This window comes from Homalodisca vitripennis, chromosome X, assembly GCF_021130785.1.
Source record: "Homalodisca vitripennis isolate AUS2020 chromosome X, UT_GWSS_2.1, whole genome shotgun sequence".
In the NCBI taxonomy this organism is placed as follows: Eukaryota; Metazoa; Arthropoda; class Insecta; order Hemiptera; family Cicadellidae; genus Homalodisca; species Homalodisca vitripennis.
The window spans coordinates 18,312,894-18,328,072 of record NC_060215.1 but is presented as its reverse complement, the minus strand read 5'-3'; the positions used below and the strand labels follow the sequence as shown (position 1 = coordinate 18,328,072).

At 31.9% G+C, this 15,179-nt stretch overlaps 1 protein-coding gene across 1 annotated transcript in view; it reads left to right on the top strand.

The window, feature by feature from the left end:
* The first annotated feature begins 220 nt into the window (after positions 1-220).
* LOC124368484 overlaps positions 221-15,179 on the top strand; it is a 30,140-nt gene continuing 15,181 nt past the window's right edge. Inside the window, exon 1 of the mRNA XM_046825731.1 lies at positions 221-383. Within this exon, the coding sequence (XP_046681687.1) occupies positions 313-383 (71 nt within the window). The 5' untranslated portion in view covers positions 221-312. The remainder of the gene's footprint in view (positions 384-15,179) is intronic.

Genomic DNA, 15,179 nt, shown 5'->3' with positions numbered 1-15,179 from the left:
ATATATATGTTTAATACTAGAACAAACATAAATATAAATTTGTTCACAAATAATATATACATACATATACATATATATATATGAATATGTGTACTGTATACTTTTGTACTAATAATAAGTTGGTACTACCATGACTCGGTAAAGTTGAAATGCTGCGCAGGCGCAGGTGCAGACACAAAGAAGGCTGTTATAAGACGTTTCCGTTGAAGAACGACTACATTCAGCTTTCAGTGTTATACGTGTGCGTAACAAGTCGAGTGATTCTCCGCGACTAAGGACTTTCGTGTTCAAGTTTTTATTGACTGTATCAACATGAAGAAAAATAAATTTTTCATTTCTACTATCTTCTCAGTACTAGTGTTCAATTGTATCATCGTAGAAAGGTAAGTTGTTCAACCAAAATCATGTGTTGTAAGATATAGAATCTGTATAGGCCCTTCAAAACTTGAACAACTTCTTTAATCCGTTTTATAGTCCAACGTTAATAATAGAAGTCGATAATTGTATAATGCCATTTAGTGAAATATTTTTTTCGTGAAATTCTGCCAATATTAAATAAATAATAAACAGAAAATATAAATATTTTATATTAAATATAAATATTGATAAAAATACTTGCATTTTTCAAATATTTGTACTTATATAATTTACTTTACCGTTAAACCAATAGTAAAGGCAGACTATAGCGGTTCACGTAGGTGACGCAAACAACCGAAGATTCTATTATCGTGCTTAGTTTGGAGGCGCCAATACACACGGGGTGGCGCCAATATTGCTGCCATGCGCTGTCCACTGCCGCCCTTCTCATCAACACCGGTGTGCGAAATGCGTAATCACGGGCTTAAGCGATTCTGTTTAATAAGGGCAATAAAATTCTCTGTTACATTTAATTGCGATACCATCGATATATAGTAAAATAAGTAACATAAGAATTTAATGTGTATTCTTCCAGGCCAAATACGTGCTGTTCAAAGATTGTTAAGTTATTCGTTATAGTAATGAACACAACCTTATATCTCCGTACACTGATTTGAATTACATACGGTTTAAGTGTTATTTAAATCGTTTTAGAACACTATATCGAAGTTTAAGTCACTTATACGAATTAAATTTGAGTAACTTAAGAACGTTTTTAAATACGAGGTAGTTCCAATGGAGGAGCCGCAATGGACGAAGAAGGTGTACTGCAAGCTGTGTATTTAGAATTGCATCAAATTATTTTACCAATTGCTTTATTCATTTTATTAAAAGGAACATTTTTGTATGGTGTAGTGATCACTTTGAAGTAGCTACAATGAAACTATGCATTTTTTAAACGATTCCAAGGATCATCAGAGGGCAGAGCCGTAATGGACGACGAAAGTGTACTGCAAGCTGTGTATTTAGAATTGCATCAAATTATTTTATCGACTGTTTTATTCATTTTATTAAAAGGAATATTTTTGTATGAAGTAGTGGTCACTTTGAAATATCTACTATGAAACTATGCATTTTTAAATACGATTTAGTTCCAAGGATCATCGGAGGCCAGAGCTGTAATGGACGAAGATGGTGTACTACAAGCTGTGTAATATACATTTTAATATTTAGAATTGCATCAAATTATTTTATTAACGGTTTTATTCATTTTATTAAGATTTATATTTTTGTATGTGACCACTTTGAAATAGCTATAATGAAAGTATGAATCTTTAAATACGATTTAGTTCCAAGGATCATCGGAGGCCAGAGCTGTAATGGACGAGGATGGTGTACTGCAATATGTGTAATATACATTTTAATATTTACAATTGCGTCAAATTATGTTATTAACTGTTTTATAGAATTTACCTAGAGTGGTATTTTCGTATGAAATAGCGATCACCTTGTAATAACTATAATGGAACTATGTATCCTAGAACTTCAGTAAACACATTCTCAAATTATCACATATCATCCTGATAGTTATTCCATATGTGTGCTACTATAACTTACAATGACCGAATCCACGTTAATACAAATATCATTAGAAATTATGACACATCAAACATTCACTTAATATTTTCAGCAGTTCTTCTGGACACCCTATACCATATTTGTTAAAATTCCAATCAAAATGCGTATAATTCCTTGTAAAGTTATGGAATCGTGGTTTTATATTTATATCTTATGATTTTATAAAATACTTATTTTCTAAAATTTTAACAATAATGAAACCAAACCCGATAGCACCAAGTTGAGGGTTGTATGTTTCAATGTTAGCTCGTTTATTAACACATTGAGGCAACTCTGTAGTTTCTTCACAACGAATGGATATTTGAATTTGTGTCGTATTTTCATCGTTCCTGTAGATATTTAAGTTTCATATTGAAATTTGAATATAACACTTTATTTTTGGAAAGTTACACATCGACAAAAATTGAAGTTTAATGATGAAAAACAAGCCTATATCTCACTACAGATTTTCTTAGAACTTTTCAATATGGCCTTTATAGAAATGGTGTACGGTGCATTGATCTGCAGGCACATTAAGGATACTTAGACAATAATCTAGGATGTGTCTTATGCACACTCTTTTATATGGCAATGTTTTTCTTTGAATTAAAGTTTTTTTTGTAGGAATGAAATATTTGTCATGAAGTTTAGTTAAATTAGTTTTAGTTTCGACATTGTCATAAAACTATGAGTACTCACTTAAGTTATTTTCTTTAACATAAACCGCTTTGCACAAAATTAAATGACTTTATACATTTCGAAAACTATTTTATTTCAGTTTTGGCATCCATTCATGAAACTATGAGTATTCAAAACATTATTTGCTTTAACTTACAATAACCCTTTAAACAAAAGTAAATTACTTTCTATATTGAAACACTCATATAAAAATAAATAAAATTCCTTGAACCAATATTTTATTATTACTAAAATACTGCTCTACATATATGCATACACAGAGTGTGTAAAATATTTAGAAACCCTTTAATGTTTTTTAACCATGAGAGATCAAAACTTCATACTTTGCACAATGTTATACGGCTATCTTAAATGCGGTACTTTATTACGAACTATCACATGTTTACACAGGGAGAACGGCCCATCGTCAGTGTCTTTAAAACTTTGAATAATTCCGTTAAAAAACTGCATAAGCTTTATACATTACAAAATGGTAGCTGTGAAATAACATCAATATTTAAGTTTTAAATGGCCGTCCTTTTGTATATGATTCAAGTTTTAGGGATCACTCTATTAGAAATGCAGCACTTTGAGTGCTGTAAGAATTGAATTTAGGTAAAGACTTTGAATATTGAATTTCGGTTACTCAAAGTAATCGGGAATGCCGATGGCCGAGCGGTCTAAGTCGTTGGACTTCGAGTCTGAGTTAGAGATAGTGCAGGTTCAGATTCTGTCTGTGACCGTTGCACTTGTTACCAGTACCATCAACCTCGTACTGTATCGACTCTCCCCCTTATCGTGTTTGATAAGATCCTCGCACAGGCCAGTGGCCAATGAGGACGGACAGAATAAGGCTTAGAAGGTGATCGGTCTCTCCTTAAAAGAAATACTTTTTTGTTGTTGGTAAACATTAAATTTGATAATATTAATTATTTAAGAACCAACCAGATTACAAATTACAAAGTTTGAAAATGAAAAAATGAAAATGAAAAATGACTTTATTTACAGAGGCGAAGTTAGGACTTAAAAGTCCTCTCTACCCACTTAACCTCCAAGTTTGTGGTAACTACTGACGTTTTTAGGGTGAATTATTGCAAAGTTTTAAATTTAAATTGTAATTTTTAAGATGGCGTGGCACACAAACGAGTGTTTGATACAGATATCGGTTACTGGTTGTATTTGTAAACCTCCACTGTATTGTATAGTCATAACCGTTCTATTAAAGAAGTAAAACTGAACCGATTGAGTACTACCCATAATATTACACCACACTAAGTGTCAGGTAACATGTTTAGACAGATAGACATTCATAGAGAAACATTTTTTACATTCCCCAGAAGTAAATAGAGAAATTGTGCCATCCTACTGAGTGGTAGACTTCAATGACGCTCAGCCAAATTCGACGGTTGGACATTCAGTAATATAAAACTCATTCTTGCGTATGATGAAATAAAGTTTCATGCAAAATTTAAAAGTCTACAAATGAAATATTTCTCTAGATATCTTCCCACATGATACACTCACATATCTTTAATTAGGCTGGGTTCTAAATCAGTGTTTAAAACTCCGGCGAGGTAGGGAGAGTACTACAAAGCAGGGATTTGCGGATATCAAATCTTGTCATTGACTTTTAACATGGACTTTACACCTATTATTTTTTATTTTTACTATTTTAATAACCTATACGTGTTAATATGTCAAATGTTAAAATATCATGTGAACTCGGGTTGTTTACAAATTTATTTACTCCGTTATATTTCCGTTGCTATTATCGTTACCAGGCCCGTAATCAGAACTGTGAACTTGCTGACAACTAATAATGTATGCTGTAATGTTTTTCTTTTGTTAATAGTATTTTCGCGCGAGCTCTGTGAGCTCTTGGGATGTTAAAAAGTATTGTAAACTTTCTTTAAATAAAGCATTTTCTACTGTCACACCACCGGATTTATTTGACAATTTTACCGGGGCCCGGGCTCTCAGGGGGCCCGGGCCGGGCCCCGCCACACGTCTATTTGAAGGGACCGTGTAGACGGACGAAATAGCTCAATCTAATAACAGTAACGCTATCGTAAGCTAAATTTGTAATATCGTTCATTAAAACTTCGAAACAACTTTGGCTATTTTAGAATAATAATCTTAATTTTGATGTAACAATCTTGATTGTGTTTATTTATATAGTGTATTCAAGCGGTAATATCATTAATAGTTCCTGCGATCAAACAACAAATACTAAATTTGGGTCCGATCTAATAATACAAATAAAATTAAAATTCACGTCTTTATAAAATATTTCTCGCAGTCATTAATATATTTTTTTTTATTGAATCGGACAACTAATAGACTAATTATTATATATTATTTGGAGTTTGTTAAATTAATTAAAATCAATGCTTAAAATTGACCAATTATTAAGATTTTTTATACTTATTTTTAGAAACACGTATTGAATCTTACTGTCGTTAACAGAATAATAAGATGTCAATGGGTTAATGGTTTGCAGGGGGGGGGGGTAGAGCGGCGTGACGAGGCCGCGGTGGCGGGAAATTATCGTACCCCCAAAACTCAGTACGGCCCTGGTCGTTACCCATCAGTCCAATTTTAAAATCTTTGCTGTCGCTCAGCCAATTCCCATGGAATGATGTGACAACATTAAACTCAGTGTTGCCTATTTCGAAATTAATGTTTATGCAGAAATTTATAGGTTCAGTTTGTTTTCGGGACATCGTGCGAATAGACAATTAGACAGAAATTAAATTTGTATAGCCCCTTGAGTGATAATCTTCGCTGACACTCAGTAAATTAATGACAACAACTATTTTTCGGCACGAGACTCCCCCCCCCCCTCTAAAAAGTCCTTATAATAGACTAAAACCAATACACTTAGGGAAGATTTTGTACGTAATAATAATACAGGAAACAGGAGAGGTCACGTGTAGTGCTCTGATTTACACCCCTTTTAGTCACGTAAATATGACGTCACGAGTGAGGAGGTGTTATATTTTGGAGAGGGGTAGGTTACTAAATGAGGCGCACCAACCAATTGCAGTGCTCATTCAGAATTTGTTGAAGCAAAAGTTTCAAATAATCAAATTTTATATCCAAGCAGCTTCCTTATATAATATTTCTATTGTTTACGGTTTTACGAAACACTTCTTGGAGTGTGGCTGTTTTAAGGTTATTTCTGGTGGTTTAAAAGTGTAGTAACTGTTGTTATTATAGTAAAGTTAAGTTATATTCTGAATAATTTGTTAAAAAAATATTTCTTAATATACTTTCATATTTTACTGGCAACATATGTATACATATGTATTACTACATGCTTAAGTAATAAATAGTAATTTGTTGTCAGGTTTGAAATGCCAAAGAAAAGTTTTATAAACAACTTATTCTTTGTGGTTTTTTGCAGTTTTTATAGGTTGACTATTGAATTCATGATTTGTTGGTGTTCGATTCATTAATTTTTCAATAAGACCACGTAATCAAAACAATTGGTAACACCATTCTATTATTTTAAGTATCGTATTATGAATTAAACAGATTATCCAATTACTAATTTTTTAACGGAAACTGTATAACTACACCTTCAACTGGATGCATCGGATGTCGAACTGCATAGGTGTAGAAGGGTGTGTAGAAGGGAGAAAGTGAAATCTGTGGGATGCAGGGTGCCGAAGGTGTTGTTCCCGGTACATAATAGACTGCAAATGTTACCATACGAATCACATCAATTGAAATATTTGAGTTATTTTACGACTATAAAAACCGATTTCTAAGACCACATAATGAAAAGCACGGTTTTATAAAATTTCAGAAAATTCAAGTAGAATGTGACGCATATCAAGTTTTTTAGAAGGGAAAACCCAATAAGTTACTCAACTCGAAGGTTTAAAATCTCCCGACAGCAAGACTAATGCAAGGCCATGTCACACTGCCGTGGCGTCGCGTCCGTCCATCCATAGGATGAACGTCCGCGTATGCCGCGACGGTCTCGAATCCCGTCAAACTACCAGACACGCGTCCACGTCTTTCTAGGAGTTGCTTATGCATTTCAATACTTTGAATTTGTTTAGTTATACACTGATAGTGGAATTAATAGTTTGTTATAGCTCTACAAAATTAATTTATTGTTCTGGAGCGTATTCATTAATAATTATTATTATCAAAATTATATTTTCATTATTACATGCAATACTATTTCTATTATGAACTTAGTAATTAGGGCATTCAATACTTTGATATACCTCTTTCAAACTATTGGTTTTTATATATAAGATGCACTTGAATGGATTATTTTGTAATTTTTGTGTTGGTGTTTTCAGTTTTGTAATAAGTCTTTATGTTTTTAAAACAAGGCGTATTTAATTTTGTTATAGATCAAACATAATATGAATAATAACAAATAAAATGATTGCATATAAACATGACACCAAAGTATTCATTAAACCTAGAACTGGCGGTCATTTCATCCTGGAGTGTCGGGCTGTTTTAGAAGGGGTTTTTAAACAAATTATTAAAAATATAAAATAAAAGGAGTAGGCAGTGGCAAGAGCGCGCGGTGCCCCGGTATTTGGGTTGGAAACCAAATTTTTATATATCGTAATGTGAGTGTTAACTCTCTCAACTTCTGTAAGACTCTTAAAGTAATTCAACTTAGTGAGTTCTTGCAGCTTTTTGTCATATTATACACTAGGCTTGTACTTTAGTACTACTTGCTGAAATAAAGTGAGATTTGCTCATGTACTAAGGGGGGAAAGGATAGCTTTTGTACGTTTCAAGCGATTATGAGAACACAAATTTCTCATTTTTCAAATAAGTGTTAGAGGGATGGTTTTTTATTATTGTCAGTAAAGCCTATAATCAACGGTATTGGTTACAAAAATGTAAAAAGTACATAAAACTTGTCTAATGTTTTGTGCTTTTTCTATTAAGGATGTAATGTGAGGTGTCACTTAATAAGTTATGACATTTAAACATATTGATTGATTGATTGATTGCGTTTATTACTATCATTTACACACAGAGCAAAAAAATTTAATCAAACAATTTTTCTAGAAAATTATCCCCTCATGGGCATCAACCTTTATGAGGGGAAATCTGAGATAAAGTAATAACACTAAAAAATCTTAAATTTAAATAAGGGTTACCATTATTAACAACATTTTCATTAACGAATGACATAAAAATATTAAACCTCTAAAAGAAAATGTACAATAACAGAGCACATTTAGTGAATAAAAAATCGACCTCTGAATGCATTAAGCTAATAAATAAATTTAAAATAATAAATTAGGAAAGAGTATAGCTTATGTAAAAGATTAAAGTTGGGAAATTAATACAATACTATATACTTGTAGCCTACTGCCAGAAACAATTTTAACATTGCATAGTATGCGTCACATAATAATAATTTATATTCATCAAAATATTAAAATGCCTTATGCTAATAAAGTAATGTAAAAAATGACAAAAAACGGCAATCAGAAAGACTATAATATAGAATTGTTTAAAATGAGTAGAAAGATTTGGATTTATACACTTCACACCTTAAAAGAGCTCACACACATACAAACACACACACACACCACGCGGGGGCACGCACACGAACACACCACGCGCCATTCTCGCACACGCGCAAATGCACGCCCTCACTGGCCTACATTCCAAAGATAACACAACTTCACCACACACTGGAACTAACATAAATGTTTTACAAAAACATATAACAGAAATTCAATACATCAAGAGTACAGCATAGCTAGGTGTAGATTGAGATACAATACTGAGGAAATATCTCGCCCCAGAATAATAGTAGGTTTTATGTAAAAGGTCTTGTGTTTTTTATATTTTTTGGTAATTTTTAGAAATTTGTATGAGCAGTATGGTGAGATTATGTTGAATTAAAAGTTTTCACAACTTTAGGAGAAATAATTCTGTTATAAATTGAAGATTAAGCAAATGGCTGTGGTTACTGCGAGTGAAAATTAAATTACGATCATTAAAAAGTTTACAAAACTAATGTTCGGATATATAATTGCGAGAAGTTAAAAACGTCTTATTAAAATTCTCCAAATAATAAATTTGTAGGATGAGTATAATTTCACTTCAGAGCTACTTTTATAATGGTGGACTTCTAAGGGAGCTAGGTTATTTTAAAAACAGCCACACCATGCTAAATTACCATACTAGAGTATTGATTGTACATAATCATCGTGTAAAATTTTTAATATGTCCGCAGTGAGTAAACTACGCAGAAAACAAAATATAAAAACAAATTTACGAAGTTTGTTCCGCATGTAAGCTACATGATTACTCCACTTGAAATGATGATCAAAAAGCCACACCCACGTATCAATACCCACACTATCAATACAATCACACAAACACATCCATCCTGGCTACCACATGTATGCAACCGTAGCTTAAAAACAAAAGGATCGCCGTCAGCTCGTATAGAGATTGGCATACATTTAGTTTTGGTTATATTAACTGTGAGCCGACATTGATCAAACCAGCGCTTGACAGTGAGCAGACAGCGCTCAGCCACATCCCTCACTTCCTCCCAGCTTTCACCCTCAAACAACAGAGCGGTGTCGTCCGCATAAAGAAATATCTGTACTTTACACGAATACAATCTTCCTAAATTATTAGTACAAATTAAGAAAGGCAAGGGACCAAGAGTACTGCCTTGCAAACCCCCATACTCAATTTTCTGAGGAGCGCTTGTATGGTCTAAAACATAAACAGCTTAATAGCGATCGGAAAAATAACTTTTAAACCATCTCCAAGAGTTCCCTTGTATCCCAATATTAGTTTTTTAGTAATAATCTTCTATCAAAAGCTATAGCTAAATCTATAAAAATCAACAACGGTTTTTTATTACGGATAATGATTTCGTGAACACTTTTAGATAACAAATATAAATCGTCAATTAAATTTTTATCTTTTCTGAAGCCGAGTGGATTTGTACGAGAATATTATTGATATTTAAGAATTTTTTGAGTTGAACTTGTATTTGAAGTTTACACACTTCTCCAATGATTTAGATAAAATAATATTACATAGACATGCACTATTCATAAAATATTACTCAATTATAATAGCATCATGTATGCTCTAATATTATTATGTTGTTTTGGAATCAAATGCCACTAACCCAAAGAATATTTTAAAATATTGAGACGTCAAGACTTAAGGTTAGGAAGACTTACTTGTATTATGAATTGTCTATATTTAATTAGGCTCAAAATTAATAACATTTCATAATTATATCTATAAATTATACAAGAAAGACATTTATCTTGGTTTTTCCCAATTATTGTATATTTAAGAACTGTAGTTCCATTTTACAAGGCGGGAGTATGTCAGACAACTGTACTAATTGCGTTGTGTAGTTGACCTCACTGAAGTTTCATGCAAAAATCAAGTTCAAAGTTCATAGTTCATTTTTTTCTATGGGATATACTGTGAAAGTCAGGTAGACAGGAGAAATGTCTCCCAACCCAAAAGAGTGATAGGATTCGCTGACTCTCGGCTATCAAAGTATACACTGGAATAACAATGACAGGTTTACGTTATAAAAATTATAACAGATATGACAGCCACAATACTTTATTTTTATTGTGTTACACTTATTCCATATAGCTCTGTTTTCACAATCATGGATTTAGGTTGAATAAAACATGGCAGTGAAACCTAAAAGTAAAGAAAAAGTGAATAGTCATTGATACAAAATATTCTCTATAGTAGATGAAGTACAACAAATGTTCAAAATATTGCAAAGTAGGCCTAATATAATCTTTACAACAAATTTGAATAAAGTACGTCAATTTAGTTACACAAATTGTATAAGTCGTACTACGAGGTAACATAGTATGATTCCACTTCCAAATAAATATGTTATTCACTACACGGATTCGTTAAACTTAGAATATTAAAAACACACCTCATTTTTTATCACCAAATTATTTAATTGATATTTCATTAAACCTAATTTCATTTATAACAAAGAAAGAATACGTTAAGAATCATGCTTAGTGCAAAATTTACTCAGACATTGGAATTATAAAATATCGTTTGACCAAATATAATTGGGGTAAATATGGCGACACTTTTTTCAGAAACGTTTTACCTGATAGAAATAGATTATGATAAAAAGCAGAGGCATTCGTGACAAGTCCTGACAAATACTGAAGACACACTTTTTTTTAATTTCTACACCATTTAGAAATTTTAATACATACGTTTTTATCTATTACCAATGTTGATAACAAAATCACCCCTGGCATGCCCCCGTCACACCGATTCACCTCCTTCCCCTAATCCCATTATTTTTTAATGATATTAAGATTCAATATAGCCTATGTTGCCAAAAAATAAGTACGGAAAAGTACTTAGTAGTCGGACCATTTTCAGCATTGTTTTAATTATCTTGATGAACTCTAAAAATGTATAATAATTACTCTATTAGTTATTTTTAGATATTAACGATTGTGAGAAATCTTTAAAATACGAGTTTTTAAATTTTATTTTTATTTTCAATTAAAGATGATTCGTGTCAATATTTCAGATATGATTCACTGGTTGTCAGTTTTTAAACCACATTTTTCGGGTGAAACTTATGGATATTTAATTTGTGTTGTAAAACATTTAGTCTCCTAGCTCTTCAGCGAATGTGCAGCTTTTTTTATTGTTTGCAACATTATGTGCCCAATGTGAACGATGAGTTTAGCTTTAGTTCACCCTGCTCTTAGTGCAGCGTCACAGACTTGACTGTTTGACGTCTGTAATTTGATTAAATTAATTCGCGATATAGATAAATAGGGCAACAATAAAATATACCTTTTAATGTTATTCTTAAAAAAAAACACGTATCGTGCTTTAAGGCCGTATATCACCAGATGTATTAAAACTTCTGAGTGTGTCTTCTACAGGTCATTACCAATTAAATAATCCTGAATTGTTTTGCCGACAATTAAAGCTGTCACGTCAAGGAGTCAAGTATGTGAGGCTGCACTAAGAGCAGGGTGAACTAGAGCTAAACTTATCATTAACATTGGGCACATAATGTTCTAAACAATGAAAATGTTGAACGTACGCTGAAGAGCTAGGAGACCAAATGTTTTACAAACCTTATTAAATATCCATAAGTTTAGCTTCGTTCCGTAAGTTTCGTCCGAAATATGTGATGTAGTAACTGACAACCGGTTATTGAAGTACACTAAATTATTGTGTTGCTCATCATTAAGAAACAATTCTAACCCGGCATTCTAATAGCCTACCCTTATCTCCCACCAGAAGAAAAATATCAATAAAATTATTTCCAGCGAGATAAGATCATTTTAGTAAATCAAAAGTTCATCAAATATTGCAGAAAGGCGTATAATATTGCAAAGGAATAAGTTATGAAAAGAGATCTTTCCTAGAGAAAGAAGTTGACTTCAATATATAATTATTGTTGTAACAATAATCGTTGTGGGAAACAATGAATTTTTATCATTCTCATCCATTATATCGTTTATATGCTCGAGTAACTCGCCCAGCCGGTTAAAATAATTCAAATGAGAAACATATACTCTTTAATTATATAAGCATACACTCGTACACATACAAATGTTATTAACGATTATACATTACAATTATAACTTATTATTTCCTGCAGTATGAAGCATATATACAGATCTATATTATTATTGTTTGTATATATACATTTGAAACAGCCAATATCACGAGGCAGTTACAATACTGCAGTATTTATTATATTTTAAATCCGTTCAATCACAAATTCTTGATAACCAACTAAACAATTAATAAAAATAAAACGATCATTAAATAAGAACGATGTTGTGTTTGGACATTCATCAACATGTAATATAGTTTCTGAATAAATAATAAAATAAATTATCAAACAGTTAAATCAAATAAATATCCTTAATAGTATAAATTAAAAAGTTCAGACTTTATCTAGACTATTATTTATTGCAATTTTAACAATGAATACACAAGCACATATAACAACAAGTGGGTTCAAACACATGTGCATTACCAGTTTTTACATATTAGGTGCAGGATGTATCAGTTTAATGATAATTTCGTATATAGTTTGCATTTTTTGCTTATTTTTGGAAATTTGCTGACATAAGTAAAACAAGTAAATTTATTGAAAACAGTGAAGCTGTAATCCTCACTCAAAATAAGTACTAATTCAGAAATTTATGGGGCAGAAGTAAGTAATAAAAAAAGATCAACGCTACAGTTTGTTTTCTAAACAAGATCCCTGTCGGAGCCGGGTCCCGGCCATCTCTCTCGAACGCTACGTATCTCACTTCACACATCTACCACATTTAATGTACACCTATATTATCTCGAAAATAATTATTTCACCTTTAGGTGGTATTCATCCACGTGTTCCAGTAAAATAAAAATATGTTGTGTGTTACTGTAGATTGTGATAACCTAAAAATAAGGAGAAATACACAGTTTTCTGATTAAAATTTAGGCTTCTCCAATTTAACTCCTCGTTATTCTAAAAGTAATGTCAGTACATCCTTTTTATACAGCATTTGTTGTACGTCTCTTGAAGAACGACATTCCAAACATTCTAAGAGAATTCTAAGTTTAAGCCTTTAAAATAAAGGTGTAATTAATTTTTTTGTAAACCCTTATGAAATCGGATATTAGTTATTATTTTGAAATTTTTTAAAATACTGTATAATACTATGCGTACTGGTTGTGAGTAGTGATTAGGATTCGTGGTAATTCAATTTTACGCCATCCCAAAAATATAAGGTACTTTTAAAGAGTTTTTATGATTACAACGCGTGGCTGATTTTTGGGCCGGAGGTACAGTCAGGTGACAATTCTGGCCGAGCCTCATCGTTCCCCAGAGGCCCGTGAAGTTCACAAACTCAACTACCACATTTTTCATATATATATATATATATATATATATATATATATATATATATATATATATATCATATTCTGATGACAAATTCTTTAGTTTAGCAATTTTATTAATTTTAAACCCCTGATTGAATGTGAGGAGGTCAACGGTACATAACACGCAGCTTACCAACTTTTAAATATGATAATTATTAGGTTTTTGGTACATGTATATCGTAAGTTCTCGTCAATAAATTATTATATCAGCAGTATTATACATTTTATGGGCTTTATGTAATGTGTAAGTCAACTTCGCAGTGTAACAATTAACTATATTACCGACATAAAATAAAGATAGTCATATATTCGGAACCATTATTTTTCGTTTAGATCATAATTAGGGCTTCCGCTTATGTTAATTTAATTTTCCGTTACTGCCTGTTTGTTGTCATAAAACTGCAATAACAAAAATAAACACAAAACTTTTAATTCAAATCGAATAAGCCAATTTCACTGCATGAAAATTTAACTTACTCACATTACATGTAAGTTATGTAACTTTTTTTCCGGTAAATATATGTATTGTTAGTTTCATGTTAGTTCCTATATGTAGGTTTATATGAATAAGATCACTAAATCACTAGCGGTATCCATTCATCAAAGGGCGATAAAAGAGAATTGTTGGCAAATTAAGATGGAAGTAGCCGCCATAACAGAATAACAGAACAGCGTTTATCCATAAATGAAACTTTGAAACATTGGAATTTGCAGATCGATCATCTATGGTTTAAATACTCTCATCTATGGTTTAAATACACTCATCTATGGTTCAAATGTATGTTTTCACTAGGACATGTGTTGTATTGAGGTTGAGAGGCACTACAGGCCATTGATCATATTAACTAAACGGAGTGGTGTTGTTTTGTCGAACTAGGAATTCCGCTCCTAAGAAATCTACGTTCTTGAAAGGTTCACCAAAGGGTCCATATACGTAGTTGCCCTTTTCATTTATACATTCATTCCGAAAATTTAATGTCTTGTCACTGAAAAGGTTACGGAGGCTAGGTCAGTTCAGTTCGCCCAGTGGGGTAGTTCGGCCTTTTCTTGAATTAAAAATTCCATTATTTAAGAGCGCACAGGCCTAACTCGCTGTTTGTTTTGTGTGAAAATTTTTTATTTTTTTACACACAGGATGCGTTTCATTACAGTAAAGACTGTAAAGATAGTAAATTGCCTGATTTCTAAATAAATACAAGTCTAATGAGTATAAATCTGAGTAAATATTCACACCCAGTACGTAGGGTATCATAGAGTATTTTCAAATTCTCGAAATATTAACTAATAACCGCTTTTGTATGGGTTTATAAAACAATTAATTACGCATTTAATTATTAACTTAGAACTCACAATTTCTAGTATGATGTGCTTCAAGAGACATAAAACAATTTCCGTTTAAGAATTATTTTTACTGTCGTTACTTTTGAAATAATGATGAGTTAAGTGGAAAAGCCTAAATTTTAAACAGAAAACAGTGTTTTCCTCATCATTGTTGGTTGTCACAATCCACAATATCACATAAAATAGTGTTCTTTTCGCGATTACAAAGGCGAATACTGCCTAAACAATAAAACATTATTTCCGTAGTA